This window comes from Papilio machaon, chromosome 11 (genome assembly GCF_912999745.1).
Source record: "Papilio machaon chromosome 11, ilPapMach1.1, whole genome shotgun sequence".
In the NCBI taxonomy this organism is placed as follows: Eukaryota; Metazoa; Arthropoda; class Insecta; order Lepidoptera; family Papilionidae; genus Papilio; species Papilio machaon.
The window spans coordinates 5,641,153-5,655,019 of NC_059996.1; the positions used below are offsets into that span (position 1 = coordinate 5,641,153).

General features: G+C 33.7%; 1 protein-coding gene across 1 annotated transcript; it reads left to right on the forward strand.

The window, feature by feature from the left end:
• Window positions 1-10,857: 10,857 nt before the first annotated feature.
• Window positions 10,858-13,427, forward strand: LOC106711539 (toll-like receptor 6). The gene is made up of 2 exons (XM_045680101.1): window positions 10,858-13,182; window positions 13,253-13,427. The coding sequence occupies exons 1-2, from the start codon at window positions 11,023-11,025 to the stop codon at window positions 13,343-13,345; spliced, it is 2,253 nt and encodes a 750-aa protein (XP_045536057.1). The 5' UTR covers window positions 10,858-11,022; the 3' UTR covers window positions 13,346-13,427.
• Window positions 13,428-13,867: the final 440 nt, after the last annotated feature.

The window sequence follows — 13,867 nt, forward strand, 5'->3', positions numbered from 1 at the left end:
AATTAGTTTTGTTCGTGCATGATTCATTCTATTGTGTCAACTCGTACGCGAGCATTTGCTTCAGTTTTGAACCGTACGGAGCTTTCCAATTGGTTCTTTTCTTTATTTTTCTCTTATTTAATATATTAAGCTTAACAGTTATTTTTTGGTAGTATATCAAGTGTCTGACGTGAAGCTTTTTATCATTGTTTTATTTGTTAGTTGAGACATTTTTTTATTTACGCAGACGTCTGTATTGTTTTCAAATGGTCTTTAATGGTTGCATAAAATTTTATATAACACGATAACAACGGCCCTGGCTGTAAACGAGTGCGATTAATTTTAATGTATTCATTAGAAAAATTCACTATTTACCGTCTGTGTTAGAGCTGAGCGTAAAATAATAGAATTGCCTTTCCCCGGTGTTGTTTCGCGATACTCTAATTGTTTTAGATAAATTAACAAAGTAGTTTCAAAGAGTGGCCTCCCTCGGGAGACAGTTTAATTGTCTTTTCCATGGTCCTTGTTACAAACCCACTTCTATTGATGGTAGCTTTTATGTAGAATATAAACTTATTTACCTAATCATTTATATTAAATACGAGTCCAATTTCTGATTAAAACAAAAAAACTTTTTTTAGATAAACTTCACGAACGTTTGCTGTATCTAATAAACTTTAAAGGGAGAGTAAATATTTTGTTTTTGTAGACCACATGGCCATCTCTCATTACTGCTGAGGATTTGTACGTCTAACTAATATAAGAAACGTATGCAACTGTACAATGAAGTCACTGTATGATTAAGAGGTTCCTTTAAGAAATCATCACGTGTAAGCTACAATAAGTTGATTATTATATCAAGTTAGGGAAATACATCGTCAATGTAATTTTTTTTTTCAGAAGAGTTTCAAATTTTAGACTCAACTTGGTGGAAATTCTTAAGTGGGAATTGAATTTAATTCTCTGACTATTCATAGTTTCCAAATCAATAGCATTGCGACTGTGATCCGTATAACACTCGATGTCATCGGAAGCTAACACTGATATCGACAACTGCGAGATAACGTGACGCGTCTCGACTGAGCAAACTCTGCCTTCGATAAGCGTAAGACAGCGGCCATTAGCATATACACACATATTAACAACTGTAAAAAGCATATCAGACGAATTATTCATATAATATTCATTTGATTTACTATAACGTTCATTAAAATATAATGTAGCACAAATATTCCCCTATTTGTATCTTGAATCGTAAACATGGAATAAAATCTAATTAATGCCAATTTAAGTGCTAATATTATCCATAATTTTTTATAAGAATGAAAAATCATTTGTCAAAGAAAGATGTAGATTAAAATGTATACTTGAATAATGTTTTACTTTGTCTAAGGTCCATTTAGTTATCACTGTTTTTTACCCATGTTATAAATTAAAAAATAATAAATGAAGTGTATCCATTAATAAATTGAAATAATCCTTATCCTTACTTAATATTATAAATCCAAAAGTAACTCTGTCTGTCACGGTTTCACGCCAAAACTACTAAAATGAAATTTGGTAAACAGTCTCGAGCCCGAGCAAATAGATAGGTTACTTTTTAACGCGAAAAAGAGGTTGTAAGAGGTTGGTAGTGATGTAGAAATTTATATGGAACTATCTTCATTTTTACAGTTAGAAGCTTGAAACTTATTTTTTAGGCTGTCAATTTGATATAATTAAATATGACATTCAAAATTCGTAAAAGTGTTATCCTCACGGGTGCAAAATAAAAATCGGGAATAGGGGATCAATGTATGTATGGGAATATGTAAGGTTTCTGTGAATGTTTTGTCAGTTTAATATGTTTCGTGTTATATTTTATAATTTTAAGTAAATTAATCAATCTAATTCTTTAAAAATGCTACCAAAAGACAGTATTTCACGCGGACTAAGTCGCGGGCGCAGCTAGTACATTATAAAATAAATGACACCCCTGAATAAAATGCATACTGCTCGTTTTCAACCCTATTTTTTTGTTCAACCGTCCATTGCGAATTGCGCAACCGTGAAAAGCTGTTATGTGAAGTGACGGCTGCACACGCAAAATATAGCATTGCTGTTAAATGTATCCTATATGTTTCAGTTTATGCGACGACCTTAACAGTTGCTACCAATCCAGATAAGTGGAAGTAGAGTTTAGTGTATTACATTTAGTGACAAGAAAAATAATAATATTTTTGAAGCAAGTGAATTAAATTAGTTTAAGAATACATACTTAAGAATCGGGCGTTTGAAGGGCAGAATAAAATTGTTTGACATTGTAATAAGTACTCATATCGATAAAATCCCACAAGTATAAGGACAGGTTACGAACAATAATTAACATAGTAGGTTTATACGAGTTATCCCACTTACCGTCAGATCCTGTTTGAAAAACATTACAGTTATTAAACATATATAAAAGAATTCCAAGTATTTGTCCTACTTGGAAGCATGCAGTTTATTTAATACATTAATGGGTATTTTGTGTAACAGTCACTGACGGAAGATATCCCAAAGGGTGCAAGACACGTGACAACAGAGTAATAGTGTTATCTTTGACGCGTAATTCAATTAAATATGTTTGTTGTAAGTCAGTATCAATAATAATAATTAGATTTAGGCGATTGCGGTGTTTTTAATCATTTTATAAAATTATTGTTAAACTATTCCATATTAATTTACTTTTAAGATATATGATGGGTTGCCTTTGTCTAAAACTTCTTTTTTTTTACCGAGAAAAAATGTATAAGAAATAAATGCTTGGCACAACGTATAAGGGTGCGTAATATGCAGTAAAATTTCGACGCGACACGGATTCATGTCAAAACAAATTGGAACGAAGTCGTAATATAAATCCAGTGATGCATCATTGGATTACCTATTCTGGAATTTTCGTATTTTTTGACTTTGATAATCCCTGAATTAAGATGGAAAATATATGCATTGCTAAGTATAGGTTACAAAAATTCTTCATAATATTAAATATTCTCGTGTTTTTTGTTCTTTGCTGATGAGAAATTCACTAAAAGAACTAGTGCTTAGTAAAACTTAGTAGCAAGTGTGTGCATTATAGATAAACATAAATACGGACAACAATAATAGTTACATCGTATAATTAAAAGTTACTCAATAATCGAATATAAGTCTTATCTATGGATTATACTTTTATAATGCCTAAATTTTAGAATACGAAATTACAGACTTAATTGGAGAGAATATGCTTTATTAGCGAGAGATTTGTTATGAACTTTAGACTGATAAAGGACCTTTGAATGGATTCCGTTTCGAACTATTTAACAAGGTACTAGTTAAGAGTTTAGGCCTTGTTTGACTAACGTTACAATTATTCAAACAACGTATCAGTTATTCATGTTTAGTTAATCTGTATTTTGCGTATGTGTTTGATATTGAAGGAGGTGGCGGTATGATAATTGAGTAAGGGTTTAAAACTCAGGCACCTTAAAGCAATTAACATACATTTGTAAGTAATTTTGATCTTAAGAATCAATATGGCAAAAAAATACCTGGGATCATGAAAGCGAACAGTATGAAGAAACGATTCTGCGCTTACTATATTAAAAAAATACAGACAAGCCGTATTCAATCTGTATCGAAGCAAATTAGAATAATTTTCGGTTTCCGATAGCATTTTGTGGAGCACATTATTGATCTCAAAGCTCTTGACCTCTGTGAGAGGTGCTTAGTGCTTGGTATCGGCTGGCTGCTCTGATTGTGACTTCGGGCATCAAACATTCTTTAAAGCGTTTGCCAATTCCGCGCTAAGCCGGCTGTCTCGCGTTCTACCACAGTCAGAAGTCACGGACTACTTTCATCGTCCATAAAATATTTTCCCCGCGCAACGGTAAGTGGTCTATTGATCGTTTCGCGATGAAACTTTAATATAAGTACCGCGGACTAATAGGCGAAACGTGACTCCAGTTACAGGCCAATTTCGCTAGAGGACTTTAAGAATATCATACACCAACAATGTGAATGACATTATGCAACAACTCAAACCCCTCAATATTTACAATTTTTGAAAAAGTTTTGACCAGACGTCAGGTCGAAAATCTGGCGTCGAAGGTAGGCAACCGTATTGTGAACTTCTAAGGGTAGCGGTTGCTTCGCTATTTTGGCGAATTCAGGTGGCCGCTTGCACGTTTTGCACCTAATGATATAAAAAGAGGATATTTTCCCTTCTTATGCGTCTCGTCTTCCGCCAAATGCACTTTCATTTAACATCCCTATTGAACTAAAAAGTCTTTTTTTCACCAAGGTATAACCTCATCCAATTTGCTCCCCTCACAAAAGTCTTATCTTGAATGAGAGAAGCTTGTTTTAATATCTTTAACTTAAGACCGTGGACCGGTGATATCTTTATTATGTTCTATTATTTTCAATAGTTGTAGGAACTTGAAGTTTGGTGAAAATTTCAATTCCTGTACAAGATATGAAACACATGTTAAATTTTTTGTTTAATTCATAGCCACCTCAATTAATAGTAAACGACACTGCATTGTCACAGAGCTTAATATTGCCACATGGAGTAATCCAATTCAGGTTTTACGTTCATGAAATGAACTGCTTTTATATTCATTTAAACAGTTAACACGGCCAATTTTTACTGACCCAAAAAAACAATGTTAAAAAATTAAGATGCAATATACATAATTCCAATTGTGTTATCTAAATTGGTGCCGATACTATTAGAACCTATATACCTAATAATACCTCATGATTGTTAAAATAATTAAAAAACGAGGAAAAGAAAGTAACGTTATACAACAGCTATTTACTTATCTTTTATAAAAATGTACTGTTGTTTTTTTACCAGAGTCTCTTTCGGGTTTCCATTTTTTTATCTGAATTTTATACAATCAATCAATTAGTGATCGGACAGTTTCAGCCCCAAGCTAATATCGCTTTAATTTTTTTTACACAGTCGGATACAATGAATAATAAAAGTTTTTACTATGAATACATTCATTCCCTATATAATACATTTTATTAAAAATCAACTGAATAAATAAAACATATATGAAAAAATTGTGCACCACCAGCTGCGGAATCTTATGACTTAAGCAATTAGTGGTCAGGACTGCACAAAAAGGAACCCCTTCATACTGCGCTCGGTTTCTAAAATAAATGTCTTTTGTACAGGGCTCTTAATCCAAATGTCTAGCAAGAGCTTCTTAAGGTGTTAATCGAAGCTTTTAAAGAGAAGAGATTTGATTGTTTATTTGAAATAAAAAGGCTCCTTAACTACTGAACCCATTTGAAAAATTCTTTAAATGCTGGGAAGCTACATTATCCCCGCGTCACACAAGCTATATTTATTACTAGATTTTTTTAATTCCGCACGGACGAAGTCACGAGAAACTGCTATTATTAATTAAATATATTTAAAAACATTTGCTATTTGTTAACGTAATCAAAAAATAATAATTTAAAAATCGGAAATGCCCAATAGGTAAGGTTACGTGTCATTTAATCTTACTATCGTACTTCTTAATAATATTATAAATGCGAATATATAGATGGATGGATGGATGGATGTAAGTTTGTTTGAAGGTATCTCCGAGACGGCTTAACAGATCTTGATGAAATTTGGCACAGATGTAGAACATAATCTGAAAGAAAACATAGGCTACTTATTAGGTTTTTTAAAGCCGCGAGGACCGAGACGAGAGCGACAGCTAGTAGTATATAACCTAAAAATATAATAGTAACTAGTATTACTTTTCATTTGTATATAAACAATGAAAACCCTTTAAATTCATTGGTATCGCGTAAACAGGCGGAATGACAGTAAAATGCAGTAAGTACTGTTGCTGTAATTTGTTGTTTTGTCAGCGATAAGCCTGTCGTGCAACAATTTGACTTTATCGCTTGAATAAGCCACTGTGTTACGTTAATTGCGTTTATTTATATGGACCATCTAACTATCGGTTCGTTGACCGACGTATTTTATGCTTTTCAAAGCGCATTAATGCTGCTATCTTTTCGTGAATTTATTTAATCATTGGCTTGAAATGTAACAATTAAGTGCAAATAAATTATGCAATTTTTTTGTAAATTAGTAATTATTAGTTCTGTGAAACGGCTTTTTTAAAGTATTATTTTTTAAATCACATTTTCTGTCTAATAATATTCTGCCTAATATGTATTATAATTTTTTTTTATATTGAAAAAGCTAGCGCTTGACCACGATCTCACCCGATGAACTGATGATGTGGTTTTAAGATGGTAAGCGCTAGCTTTGTACGTTTTGCAAGGAATTGATTGTTTTTTTTTGACAGGATACTGACACCATGGGTTTCTGAGACCAAAATCTCCCAAAACATATATCGTCATTATCTTTATGTCATTATCTTTGACAAAACATAGATAATAATATGTTTTAAACGGAGATTTTCGTCACAGAAATCCACCGTTAATAGTTTTGTAATTTTTCATTGAAATAATAATTATCTAGAAGTACAGATGAAAAAGAAAAGATCTTAATCACTATTGTCTTTTTGATCGATTCCAAAATTAGCTATTATAGTGACAAGGCTGGAACCCGAACAACAGACGGTGTTATTCAAAGATTATCGCCTGAACATGACTAATGACTTGTCGGATTCCATTCGCCTTTCTTCTATATGTTAATTGTACAGACTGCTCCCAACTCTAATTTACACTATGTTTATTTTGTAACACGCCAATACAATTATGCGCTTGTCAAAACTGTTGGTAAACAAATATAGTCCTTTAAACGTTGGGTTTAAATGCTATATTTGGTATACATGTTGTAAAATTAATTTGGTAATTGTGTATTCGGACAAAGATCCTCCACACGTTAAGTTGTCATTTCGGATACGATTCTGACAGACGATTTAATTTTTCATCTTGACGAGATCTGAGTAAACAAAAACGGAATAGGGAGGCACTCTATTTGTAAAGATTGTTTTTATTCGGGTCTGGATTTAGAGGGCTTGGGTTATAATAATGAAAATATAAATTCTCATGACTGTCTTGTCATAGTCGGAGAGGGCATCTCAAAATGGGGGTTAAGTTCTGACTGTTTTTACAATACCACACCGAATTAACAGATGGCCATTATTATTTGGCACTTTTATAACTATATAGTATTTATCTTTTGAACAACATTATTTTTTTTTTTCAGTATTTACTCAGACAGCCGCAACAATCTTTTACTAGATGTCACATTATTTTCACAACATTGACAACTGTCTCTACTTTGTTATGACTATAAAAATCATAAAATAAAATTTATCGACATAGAGAACGGAAATGTCACTTTATTTAATTAATTAAAACGGAAGCAATGTGTCTCGTTTATTATATGGCAACGAAGTGCGTAGATTTAGCATTTCGTATGTATAGATCTCTAGCCCTGATATATGAGAAACGGTTGGTTTACATCACGAAATCTGAAGTGACAGTTCTTAAATAGAAACCGCGTGTTTCACTGCGCTATTAGCGTTTAATTTAGCGCAAGATGTTTCGACGCCGTTTTGTTGTCACTTGCCAAAAGTAAATTAGAAATAGATAGTATTTTCATTTCAAGATATGATAATCTATTGTACGGCAACTTACGTTTAATAATAATACTTCTATAAACAGTGAAGAAACTTAAGATAAAGAAAATTGGTTAAGTCACCTTTTAATTATGATACCAACTTAAAAATTAAATAGATTATGTCTTATAAACGAGCATTCATTTTGGTTTGTTTTGATTTTTTTCATTTATTATTTGGCTTGACTATTTTTTTTTTTAGGATGTTACATCAGATGTAAGTTTATATTTAATAAGCTCTTAAAAACTCTGTACAAAAAATGTAAAAATTCGTACCAAAGAGACAAGATCTCATGCATATCTGAAATACCAAAGTTCTGAGATCTATTTAAAAATGCATATTGTTTAAGAAGTGGCTTGACTTTGTAATACATTTACGTTGGAATAATGTGGATATGCTTTTATTAAAAATAACTTAAGTGAGCTATCGCGCTAATTAAACATCCAGTTATCAGTATTTTTGACGACAAATATCATCGGTATATCTTGTGAGTGGTTCGCCTACGCACCCTCGACCTACGTGAATGTCATGTTAGGATTTTTTTAGCTCCATTGGCTTTCTATCCTGATTGATGAATATTTCATTAATGTTATCTGAATAGATACAGACTTATCTTTAATATTCTTTTGTAAACTTAGTGAAAACGGACCGTAGCATCAAAAGTTTAGGTCGTCGACGGTTAATAACGACAAGCGCCAGGGCCGCCCCACTTCCCGGTGTTAACAAAAAATAAACTGTTTCAGCACGCGAATCAAATTTAATATGCATGCCTTTTTGCCTCTTGTATAGTGCTGTGCCATCATGTGCAACTCAACAACTACAAATTATGTCGATAGTTTTTTTTTGATTACTTTCAAGGTGAAATAAGCAAAAGATAATTGATTTTTATAACATTTAATGACTTTGAATAGTGATTATTGAGTCTGCACTCGCTAGTTGCTGAGAATACAAAAACTTACGACATTTTTTTTTACGTTCCGAAACCTAAAAACTATAACAAACAATTTACAATTTCATTCCTGTTTAATATATTTATTTGCGTAATTATGTACCAAAGTGTGGAAATTCTTAGGACTCTATTAATAATATTATTTTTCATTTATGTTATTAGATGATTAGATTTTTCTTGTTTGCTTATACATTTTTAGGTATGTGTGATGTATTAAATATAATCGTTAATGTACCTCTCACCTGATTGCAGTCAACAAGGCGATTATTGCCGGGGGCGTTGCGGCCCCACGCTGTAATCGCCCTGAACGCTCTCTAGCGGTGGATACAATTACGTTAAAACCAACCTGTAGGTTTATAAATCAATTCAACTTCATGAGTTTATATAGATTACGTAAATAAGCTCGTCATTTTATTAATGTGTCCACTTTCTTTGAACTCATAGCATTAACGTAATGTGTAAGATTGTACAGAAAGTAAATTCTGATTGTTGTGGGATTACTCGTTTAAGCTTTTGTCACTTAAAATGTTTGAGCCGCTTGCAAACTTCTCATTTAATTTTGCAAGGAACGATAGCTCCATTTAAAACGATATAACAATTTATTTGAATACAAGAATCGTTATAAATGAAACTAGTTCATAAAAGCGTTATGAGTTCTGCGGGTGGTCCAACGGGAATAAGGATATGACGAGCAACAAATTGCCGCATACTTGTGTAGGCTTAGCATATCTCAATTACGTCGACTGGCCAATTACATGGCCGTCTGTTCCCATGGGTGAGATAGTTGACCAGTCCTGTACCATCTCAGATACTCAGTAATTACGCGCTCGCTTTTGAATAGCGTTGTTTAGTTTTTGTAATGCTATTGAATTATTTATAGGCTCAGTAATAGTGGTGCCCGTAAAACAATAAGATTGAGATCCGGTCCTATAAAGTGCATACATTTTCGAGTTGTTTTATAGTCCCGGCTAGATATTATGATAAGTTAAACAACTAGCTAGTTTCAACGTATGTTAAGTAGGTGATATCACGGACTGTTGGCTGAATACGATAAATTTTAATCGGTTCTCGTTAAAGAATATCATCAACATACAGAAGTATAATAAATTCATACCCGATCGAGATACGATATGAACCGCTTAGAGAACTGGTTGTAGTTTCACAATTTATGTAATTCAATTCAAAATATTTGTGGTATTAACACGATTTTATTCAGTGTTAACTGAGCAAGACATGATTTTGAAAGTTAAAAATCAATTTATGAGAGAAACAAATCGCGTATATATTTGCAGAATTCATAAGAAATGGAACCTTTCAATTTAAACCTTGTGTTAAAAACGTGTGTGTAGTGCACTTGTTTGTTGTAGTACTTCTTAAATTAGTCGTTTAATTCATTTAATTTTTATTTATTTAGAAACTCAGAATTTAGTAACATCCCTAGTCTCTACTTATAATAACTGAAAAAAGTTCGCTTAATCGTTTTTATAGCCCTTAATATAAGTGAATACGCTAACTTTAGCAGCATATGGTGTCGCTGAAACTATTACGCGAGGCTTTTATCTCGTTTTCGCGGATGGCCGAGTAAAAGTTTTGTAAAGTTTAGCAACACAACAGGTGCTCTTGATGTCGACGTATTAGTCTTAAAAAAAATACCCGGGAATATACAGTTTTACACTCAGTCGGCCATTTTTAGTTGCGAAGTAACTAAAAATAACAAAATTTTTCAGACTACGGCTTTTATCCCTTTTATTCCATTTTGTGTGGTTGATAATCGAAAAATTCTGTCGAGATTATAGAGTAGTAAGCAGGTCTTCATAATAAAGGCAATGATCAAATCAATTTTGATCTGCTTTCAAGGTAGATACTTAGAGTTATTTATGAATCTGAAATAAGTTTAGAGGTGCTTGCGGTCTTATTAAAATTAAGAAACGACAGTTTATTGGCGGACCACGAACCTGCCTGACTGCTCTGGTTAAGTATAAAAATGTACCCAATTTGCAAGGTCAATAGAATATTAGTTAATTATTAACTATTAATAAACAATTCATTATGAAATTTACTAATTATAAAGTAACTTAATAAAATGTAGCATTTTAAAGTATATTTACCCATTATAAATTGTGAAAAAATCATATTTACTTACGTTTAGACCTTTGTTTATAATTAACTCTTGATATACCCGCACGGGAATAAATAATTCAACGGCTTATGCACCCTTGATAATACCTATGAGATGAAGTTTCCTTAGACGCCGGGCGGGCGGCGCGGGGCGTCGGCGTCGTGGGGCGGAGCTTCATAGCGACGCTCAGTCGGTGGCCCGCTGTCGTTCGAGCCGCACGCTCGCCAGTAACGCGACCCCACTATGCCACGCGATTCGCGATGTCGTTACCACTGCGTGAATATTTATGACGCGATCGAGCACACCGCCTCATTATAAATGGCACAGCCGACTTCGCTGTCTTACCATAGTACGCTAAAGACTGTAAAATGGTAATAAAACAAACTGTTGTGAATAGACTCGAAGGAAGAACTTTTAATCGTATCATTGTGTATGTGTTATTCTATTGTCATGTTGTTGAGAGGAGCACCGCGGCGGAGATGCCTCACGAGTGCGCCTACCGCAGCTTCGAGGCGGAAGCGCCGGAGAATGCTATACTCTTCTGCAAGATCCGAACTATTAGCAGTCTGGAGCATCTGTTGCGGAACATCAGCCGGACGCATTTCGACGATTTGATTTCCTTGCACGTGCAATGTAGCGAAATCCTCTTCTTCGAAAGCACGCTCGCAACTCACACCGACAAAAATTCCGGAAAGAGCAGCGACTTGAGTAAACTAAGGGATCTAGTCATTGACAAATGCAAGATACGTCAGATACCAGCGCGTGCTTTTGAAAACTTTAAGGATCTGAAACGGTTGCATGTCACGACACACAACAGTGAATGGTCCGCTATGACAATGGAGCTCCACGAGCAGGCATTTTCAGGTTTGAATGAACTCATCGAGCTCAATTTAAGTGATAACAACATATGGAGTACGAAAACTGAGACGTTTTGTTGGTTGTATAGTTTAAAAACTTTAAATTTAAGTCAAAATCACTTACAGAACATAAAGACAGTTGGTTTTTCAGATTCGTTAAGAGAGCAAAATTTGAGCGTAAGAAGTTGTAATTTAGTTTTAGAGACCCTTGATTTGTCATACAATGATTTGATTGTTGTTACCGATAATAGCCTTTCGAAGCTTCGTTCGTTGTCAAGATTGTTTCTGCAAAACAATGCTATCTCGAGTCTCGAAGTGGGAGCTTTCGCTGGACTTCTCGGCTTACACGTTTTAAATTTATCCAGTAATTTTATTAATTCGATTCCGCCAGATCTGTTTTCCGATACCAAATCTCTTAAGGAAATAATATTAAGTAACAATACAATAAACGTGCTGCCGCCTGGTCTTTTCGAAGGCTTAGACCAACTTCAAACATTAGACCTTTCACATAACGAACTAACTAGTCAGTGGATTAATAAGGGATCGTTTGTAGGGTTACTGCGTATGGTAATTTTAAATCTCTCATATAATAGACTTACAAAGATCGATCGTTACATGTTTCAAGATTTGAACAGTTTGCAAAAATTAAACTTAGAGCATAATGACATTACAAATATTGAGGAGCACGCTTTTGAAGAGTTAAGAAACTTGCATTCCCTGACTTTGTCACACAATAAACTCTCCCATATACATACTCACCTATTTACGGATTTGCATGTGCTGCATGAGTTATTTATTGATAATAATAAAATACGACATATTGATGAAAACGCTTTTGACAACATGACAACTATAGAGGATTTGGGATTGAATGATAATTTAATGTCGTCCATACCCTCGTCTATACGCAAATTACGGTCTCTGAGGTCACTGGACATCGGAAACAACAACATAAGCCATCTAAGCCGAGATCATTTTCGCGGCTTGTCTGAGCTTTTCGGGTTGCGGCTAGTAGATAACAAAGTTACTTATTTAAATGAGGACACCTTCGAACATTTACCTCAATTACAAGTACTTAATTTGGCTTCAAATAAAATTAAACATGTAACTCCCGGCTGTTTTCGTAAAAACATAAATCTTAAATTACTACGTATGGATGGAAATGAGATAACGTCATTCGATGGAATTTTCTCTACTCTAAACAACTTAGTTTGGCTCAATATGTCGGCGAACAAGATAGTAACATTCGATTTCAAAAGTTTTCCTAATAGCTTAGAGTGGTTAGATTTGCACATGAATCATATCGAAAGTTTTTTAAATGACGACTTGTACTATACTGGTAATATAAAACTATTGGACCTTAGTCATAATAATATAAGCCAATTAACAGTAACATCCATACCGAAAACAGTCGAAAAGTTGTACTTAAACGATAATTATATTCAACATATTCAAGTCGCTACGTTTTCCAAGTTACAAAGACTTTCTTTGGTGACTTTAAATAATAATAAACTCGTTCAAGTTGACATGAATGCCTTTCGTTTAGATCAAATTGATGAAGATAGTGATTTACCTGAGTTCTTTATAAGCGGAAATCCATTTGTTTGTGACTGCTCAATGGAATGGATTCAACGCATTAATTATTTGAGCCACAGTCGACAGTACCCTCGCGTATTAGATCTAGACAAAGCGTATTGTTCACTCGTCCACTCACGTACAAAACAAAAAAAGATGATTATAGACATGTCACCTTCTGATTTTCTCTGTCCCTACGAAAGCCATTGTTTCGCTCTGTGTCATTGTTGCGATTTTGTTGCTTGCGACTGTGAAATGATTTGTCCCAATAATTGCAAATGCTATCACGATATAACATGGAACGCAAATGTTGTTGATTGCTCTAACGCGGGCTATACAGAAGTTCCGGAGCGAATCCCTATGGATGCAACTGAAATATATTTAGATGGAAATCACATAAGTAATTTAGGTAACCATGTATTTATTGGGAAGAAGAAATTGCAAGTCCTTTATTTAAACAATACAAAATTAAAAGAAGTCAACAATCAAACATTCAAAGGAGTAGATTCCTTGAGAGTTTTACATTTAGAAAATAATAAATTGGTTGAGTTAAAAGGTGACGAATTTTTACATCTTAATAATTTGAACGAGTTATATTTAGATCATAATGCAATTGTACATGTGGCCAATAATACTTTTTCATCCTTAAAATCTCTTTCGGTTCTTCGAATTGACGATAATAAACTAGTAAATTTTTTCCCTTGGAAATTATTGGCATCTTCTTCCAAAAGCCTTGCACATGTTTCAATAGAAGGTAATCAGTATTCTTGTGATTGTAAAA

What these genes read in the sequence shown, in the direction of transcription:
- LOC106711539 (XM_045680101.1), top strand. Translation starts at nt 11,023, where the DNA reads ATGGTAATAAAACAAACTGTTGTGAATAGACTCGAAGGAAGAACTTTT. An exon ending in ACAGTCGACAGTACCCTCGC is followed by an intron (nt 13,183 to 13,252) that starts GTATTAGATCTA and finishes AGATGATTATAG; the next exon opens with ACATGTCACCTTCTGATTTT.